This window comes from Lolium rigidum, chromosome 1, assembly GCF_022539505.1.
Source record: "Lolium rigidum isolate FL_2022 chromosome 1, APGP_CSIRO_Lrig_0.1, whole genome shotgun sequence".
NCBI classification, from domain to species: Eukaryota; Viridiplantae; Streptophyta; class Magnoliopsida; order Poales; family Poaceae; genus Lolium; species Lolium rigidum.
Genome location: NC_061508.1, coordinates 94140256 through 94147268, shown reverse-complemented (window position 1 = coordinate 94147268; position 7013 = coordinate 94140256). Strand labels below are relative to the sequence as shown.

Below are 7013 nucleotides of genomic sequence, written 5' to 3'. Positions count from 1 at the left end.
GAGAAGGCGTGCCCTGATATGATATCCAGCTCGAGAGCGATACGACACTCATACTGCTAGCCTGCTATCCACTGTGAGTCTGTGACGCGTATCGCTCCAATGATCACACACTTCCTACAGAAAACTGATGATCACACCGTTTGTCTCCATAAAATAATAATCTTTGTGTTTTTATTGTGTGCCTGATTGCTCCTCACTCGCAGAGTCACTGGACCTGTTGAAAGTCTCGGCGTAGTCGCGACAAGGCCGGTGGCGACCTGATCCGAAAAGAGTATCAATTCCCTCTGTCGGCGTCCACACGATAAGCATCGCTCGGCAGGATATATGGCTGCATCGCATCGGCGTCACTCCTCCCTATAGTCGTCGCATCACTCACCTCACCTGCTCTGAATATACTGTGAGCCTGTGACGGTGAGGGGGAGAGAAACAAGAAGAGATGGGGAAGGGAGGGAAAGGCGAGGCGGCGCCGGCGGCCGTGGCCGGTGGCGAGGGGGAGAACATGGCGGCCTGGCTGGTGGCGAAGGACACCCTCAAGATCATGCCCTTCAAGCTCCCGCCGCTAGGTTTGTGCCTTCCCAACCTTCTTTGTTCGTTGCTGATTTTCGCCAAGTAAATCGACTGGCTCTGCTGTAGAAATCTTCGTTATCCTTTGCTACTAATTCGGGGTCAATCCGATCAGTTTCTGTGCCGACCGATCCATCGGAGTAGTTCTGAAATCTAGGTAGCACTGCCAAGTCACACTCTTTTTTAGATTATCCTGTCTGCTATGCACATGGCAGACGTGGGAGAAGAAGGCCTGTCTCAGAGAGTCAGAGTCGAGATTTAACATTTTAATTATGTTTTTTTAGACGAACCAATTCAAGTTCAGTTTCCAGACTGTAATTGACATCTGTGGCATAAGAGCAAAAAAGGCATCGGAAAAAGAAGGGGATGTTTTTTCGAAAATGGCACTTTATTACTTGCACAATAGACCCGATTTCTGCATAATTAAGATGCACATAGCCGCACAATAAACCGTTACAAAACCACAAAGGTGTTCAAAGAGAAAAGCAAGAACAATAAAAGACTAGCTAGAAGGATCTAGCCGAAAGTCACGCTGCCACCCATGTTGGGAGAAAATATCTCTCGCCGTATCCTCCAACCGTGAAGACACCTCCGTAAAGAGATCCCGGTGCTCCACACGCTGCAGTGGTTCCATAAATGAAGTATAGCTGTGCAAAGACCTGCAAAAATGAAGAAGAAATGTTATTAAAAATCTTGTCATTTCTGCATAGCCATAGCGACCAAATAATTGCAATTGCTCCCATCTTAATAAGACGTTTAAACCTAACATCCACCCCATTAAGCCAGTTGTCAAATAAATTGGCAACACTATGTGGTGGGTATAAGGTAAACCCTATTTGGACGGCTGACCATATAGACCTAGCTAACTTACATTGGAAGAATAAGTGTTTAATAGACAGAAGACACACTTTTTACTTCCATGCCAGTTGCGTTTGGCAAGATTATCCTTAGTAAGAATTACCCCCGACGAAGATACCAGGCAAAGATTTTAGTTCTCAATGGTATCTTCATCTTCTAGATTTTGGAATTGTTATCGACCGGTTACTCAGACTGAATGAGAGCATTGTACATGGAAGCCACTGAGAATGAACCATTCCCGATAAGATTCCATCGAAATACATCCGGTTCCTGCATCAATTGAACTAACTCAAGACGCTGTAACAATTCCTGCCAAGAGGTTTGTCTGGGACCGATGAGACTTCTTCTAAAATCCACGTTTGGTGGGAAATTTTCCAACACCTTATCGATAGTATCGCTTTTGTGGCGCACTATATTGTATAATGCCTATTCCTTCAGTCTGTTAAAACATGGGGATCTTCCTTCCCCGTTTGAGGAAATTTCTCTTGTTCGTGTTACTCTGATAGGAATAGCATTTTCAGTTCGAGAATATCACCCAAACCACAAGGCAGCTCTTGAATTTGAGTCACAGCTTACATGCCTGTAGCATAAACTTCCTTCTTTGTTAGCACCAGAGGCTTACACTCCAGACAGCAGACATGTATTTAGCTGATTCATATGTGCAGTGACCTGTGATGGAATGGCGATGTTAGTTCTTACAACATGCTGGAATGAAACGACACTAAGTTAAGATACCTTGTCAGGTCCTTATGACGTTCGGGTCCGGATGAAGGCGGTTGGCATCTGTGGCAGCGATGTGCATTACCTCAAGGTGATCTTATCCTTCATCCACCCTGCAGTTTCTTGTTTCTACATTCATTGTGCAGGAAGTTTATTCCACGGATCATATTTGGGCGTTGTGCAATGATCTATTAGCTCCTAACAAATACTTCAGTCTGCCAGAGCACTCTGTTCAGACTGTTCTTGCTTTCAGCTAAAACTGTTTACATCTGCTCGATTTGCAGGAGATGCGCATCGCACATTTCGTGGTGAAGGAGCCGATGGTGATCGGTCACGAGTGCGCCGGCATCATCGAGGAAGTTGGTGGCGGCGTGAAGCACCTCGCGGTGGGCGACCGCGTGGCGCTGGAGCCCGGCATCAGCTGCTGGCGCTGCAGGCACTGCAAGGGTGGGCGCTACAACCTCTGCGACGACATGAAGTTCTTCGCCACCCCGCCGTACCACGGATCGCTCGCCGACCAGGTACACACCACGGATCATTGTTCGGTTGTTGTTCTTGATTGAGGTATCGACCAATGCATATGTGATGTAACGCTGTGGTGGAAACTGTGAGGGTAGATCGTGCACCCAGGCGACCTGTGCTTCAAGCTGCCCGACAACGTGAGCCTGGAGGAGGGCGCCATGTGCGAGCCGCTGAGCGTGGGCGTGCACGCGTGCCGGCGCGCCGACGTCGGCGCGGAGAAGAACGTGCTGATCATGGGCGCGGGGCCGATCGGCCTGGTGACCATGCTGTCCGCGCGGGCCTTCGGCGCGCCAAGGATCGTCATCGCCGACGTGGACGAGCACCGGCTCTCCGTGGCCAAGTCCCTGGGCGCGGACGCCACGGTGAAGGTCTCCACGAGCACGGATGACCTCGCCGGGGAGATCGAGCTGATCCAGGCGGCGATGGGCGGGGACATCGACGTGAGCCTGGACTGCGCCGGGTTCAGCAAGACCATGTCGACGGCGCTGGAGGCGACGCGGCCCGGCGGGAGGGTGTGCCTGGTGGGGATGGGCCACAACGAGATGACGGTGCCGCTGACCTCGGCGGCGATCCGGGAGGTGGACGTGGTGGGGATATTCCGGTACAAGGACACCTGGCCGCTGTGCCTCGACTTCCTGCGCAGCGGCAAGATCGACGTCAAGCCGCTCATCACGCACAGGTTCGGGTTCTCGCAGACGGAGGTGGAGGAGGCGTTCGAGGTCAGCGCCCGCGGACGCGACGCCATCAAGGTCATGTTCAACCTCTAGATCGACCTCCACACGTACTACTGTCTACTGGTGTGTTGCTAGGCGGCGGCCGGCATGGAACTAAGTTGCTGTTGAACTGGAGCAGCGCGTGGTGTATGTCGTGGAATAAGAAATGCTCCGTGAGACGCTGTGCTATGTGCGTCCAGATTGCCGCTGCTTCTAAGCCTGGAGATTGAAGGTGTGTGTGTGTCGACCGATATTATTACTGCCTTTATGAGAGCTTTTATATATTTTAAAATAAGATGCAAATTATTAAAATGGGTAAATCTATGCACTCAAAGTAAACTAAAGAAGCAGCAAAATAAGTGAATCTACAAGAAGCTAAAAGGTTTTGCATTTGAGCTGAGGGAATATTATTTCGGAAACAAAACCAAAAGCTTTGGCTCACCACGTCAATAAAGTACAAGTTTAGAGTAAAAAAGATATATGTGGTAAGAACCCAAAAATGAAAAACAATTCATGTTTGTTTGATCGATGATAAATAAACACGGCCAAGACAAGAAAGAACGTGATTGTGTCTTTGTAAAAGTGGAATGGTCGCAGGTTAGGGTAACCATGATCTTTCAAAGTACAATGGTTAGAACCCGAATCCCCTCCCTGGCAATCGATCGTTGGAGCGATCATTTTTCTTGGCGCGGCAGCGCTCGCGCCATGCGCGAAATCAATTCCCTTTTTGTCTTGTAGTATTTAATTACGTTCACATGTAGCTTTGTGTTCACACTAACAGCTCACGTTCCCACTTGCAAGTTGCATACAGCCAAGAGTTCACACTGCATGCATGCATAAAGTATCTCATGGGTTTGCATTTAATGAGCCAACTTTTTAGCATGAGGCTAGCTCTCACAAGTTGCTGCATGCATGCACAGAGCATCTCGCTCTTTTTTTTCAGCACGACGCATACTTTCAATTCTCTTTATTTTCAATTCCCTTTTGACAATTCTCTTTTTTGCAATTCCCTTTATGTTGTTATTTCGTACGGTAATTCATGTTTTTTTGGATTAATTTTTATAATTCCCTTTTTCGGGCCAGTGGTTTTTAAGGGGGGGGGAATAACGGGTGGGAAGATCCACTTGCAACTCAAATGAACTACCACTTGCTACTCAAATTAAGTACTATTTTAAGTTATAAGCTAACAAAAGTTGCTAAAAAATTCTAAATGAAATTTACTTTTTAGTGTTGCTAGGTATTTATATTTACCGTTGATAAATAACGGGGCACCGGGTTGATAACTTGTAAATAAAAAAAGAGTCGCTACATATTTTAAATTAAATTAAATTTTTAGGGTTGACATTTATTTATATTTACCATTGATAAATAGTGGGTCACCGGGTTGATAGCTTGTAAACTAAAAGAGAGTCGCTAAATTATTCTAAATGAAATACTTTTTAGGGTTATTATTTATTTTATATTTACAGTTGATAAATAACGAGGCACCAGGTTGATAGCTTGTAAAATAAAAAAATGTTCGCTAAAATATTCTAAATTAAATACTTTTTAGGGTTGGTAGTTTTTTTATAATTACCATTGATAAATAACGGAGCACCGGGTTGATAACTTGTAAACTAAAAAGAGTCGCCAAAATATTCGAAATAAAGTTAGATTTTTAGGGTTGGTAGTTATTTATAGTTACTGTTGATAAATAACAGGACACCGGGCTGATAGCTTCTAAACTAAAAAATATTCGCTAAAATGTTTAACATAAAATTAACTTTGGGGTTGATAGTTTTATACATTTATCGTTGATCACTCAAGTACGGAGGGGTTGATTATTCAAAACAGAGAGGCTTGATAACTTTTAGCCCGAAAAAAAAATTCTCGAAACATATCAACATGGGTGCTAGTTTTGAAGATCTCGTCGAGACGGGTTTATTGGTGAAAGCGAATCTTAATTTGGAGTTGTTGTTTGAAAGTTAAAACGTTTTGAATTTTCAAATTTGGAAAAGATTTCGTCGACATCAGTAGATTCGTCTATTTGTGCGTACATGCGAAACTTTTCCTCAATACTTGCACTGGGTTGATAATTTTATACATTTACCGTTGATCACTCAAATACGAAGGTGTTGATTATTCAAATATAGAGACTTGATAACTTTTAGCCCGAAAAAAAGTTTCTCGAAACATATCAACATGGGTGCTAGTTTTCAAGATCTCGTCGAGACGGATTTATTGGTGAAAGCGGATCTTAATTTGGAGTTGTCGTTTCAAAGTTAAAACATTTTGAATTTATAAATTTGGAAAAGACTCCGCTGACATCAGCAAATTCGTCTATTTTGTGCATGCATGCAGAACTTTTTCTCAATAATCTGCACCAGGTTGATAATTTTATACATTTACCGTTTATCACTCAAATACGGAGGAGTTGATTATTCAAATAGAAAGGGTTGATAACTTTTAGCCAGAAAAAAAGTTTGTCGAAACATATTAATATGGGTGCTAGTTTTGAATATCTCGTCGAGACGAATTTATTGGTGAAAGCGGATCTTAATTTGAAGTTGTCGTTTGAAAGTTAAAACATTTTGAATTTTCGAATTTGGAAAAGATTCCGCTGACATCAGCAAATTCGCCTATTTCGTGCATGCATGCAGAATTTTTTCTAAATAGTCTGCATCAGGTTGATAATTCTATACATTTACCGTTGATCACTCAATTACGGGGGGTTGATTATTCAAATAGAAATGATTGATAACTTTTAGCCCGAAAAAAAAATCGTCGAAACATATTAACATGGGTGCTAGTTTTGAAGATCTCGACGAGACCGATTCATAAGTGAAAACAGATCTTAAATCAGAGTTGTCGTTTGTGAGATAAAACGTTTTAAATTTTCAAATTCGGAAAGATTCTCGCTTATGTCATCAAATTCGTCTGTTTCTACATGCATGCAAAACTTTCCCTCAATAAGCTCCACTAGAGTTCAAATTTTGCCAAAAATGAAAAAAAGAATTAGTTAAAAACTGAGCGCTCATTTCATCCCTGACGCGCGAGCTCTACCTAGGGCAGCCCGTTAGAAAGACACGATGATCTTTAGTTAGGCTCGGGTTCTGATGTTGTTTTGCAGGCACACCAACATGATCAAATTATTAACCCCCACGTTCAATAAATTTTCTTTTACCCGCCAAAAAACAGCCAAGACGGCATGAAGCTTCTCAGCTGATTTGCTTTATCCTTCACCCATGTGTCCACCTCCCTTTTGAATTGGATGGCAATGGGTATCCATTAGCTAGGTATCCGGTGGGTAAAAACCAGGGCCGGCCCTATGTTTTTGGGGGCCCTTGGGCGAAGTCGAAAAATGGGCCCCTTCAGACTAATATATGTACGTATATTTGCGATAGAAATAATAATAAAATGGTAAAAATATAACACGTATTTTCTACTAGTTTTATTAGTTTAAATAAAAAACAAATTACAATGACTCCATCGACAATTACGCTTCAATGATTTACAAAAAAACTTTTTCACGCATTCCTAGATGCAAAATATCAAGAACAATTTCAAGGTCAATGTTGTCTAAGATATACAACATGTAGCCAATCCATTCAATTTGTCTTCCAACATGGTTGACCTAAAACAGTTTTCAATAGCTTC

The 7013-nt window shown here is 43.3% G+C and overlaps 1 protein-coding gene across 1 annotated transcript; it reads left to right on the top strand.

The window, feature by feature from the left end:
- Positions 1 to 421: 421 nt before the first annotated feature.
- Positions 422 to 3689, top strand: LOC124697582 (sorbitol dehydrogenase-like). The gene is made up of 4 exons (XM_047230181.1): positions 422 to 563; positions 2166 to 2233; positions 2427 to 2663; positions 2760 to 3689. Exons 1-4 carry the CDS (start codon positions 437 to 439, stop codon positions 3429 to 3431), a joined length of 1104 nt encoding a protein of 367 aa, XP_047086137.1. The 5' UTR covers positions 422 to 436; the 3' UTR covers positions 3432 to 3689.
- The last annotated feature ends 3324 nt before the right edge of the window (positions 3690 to 7013 follow it).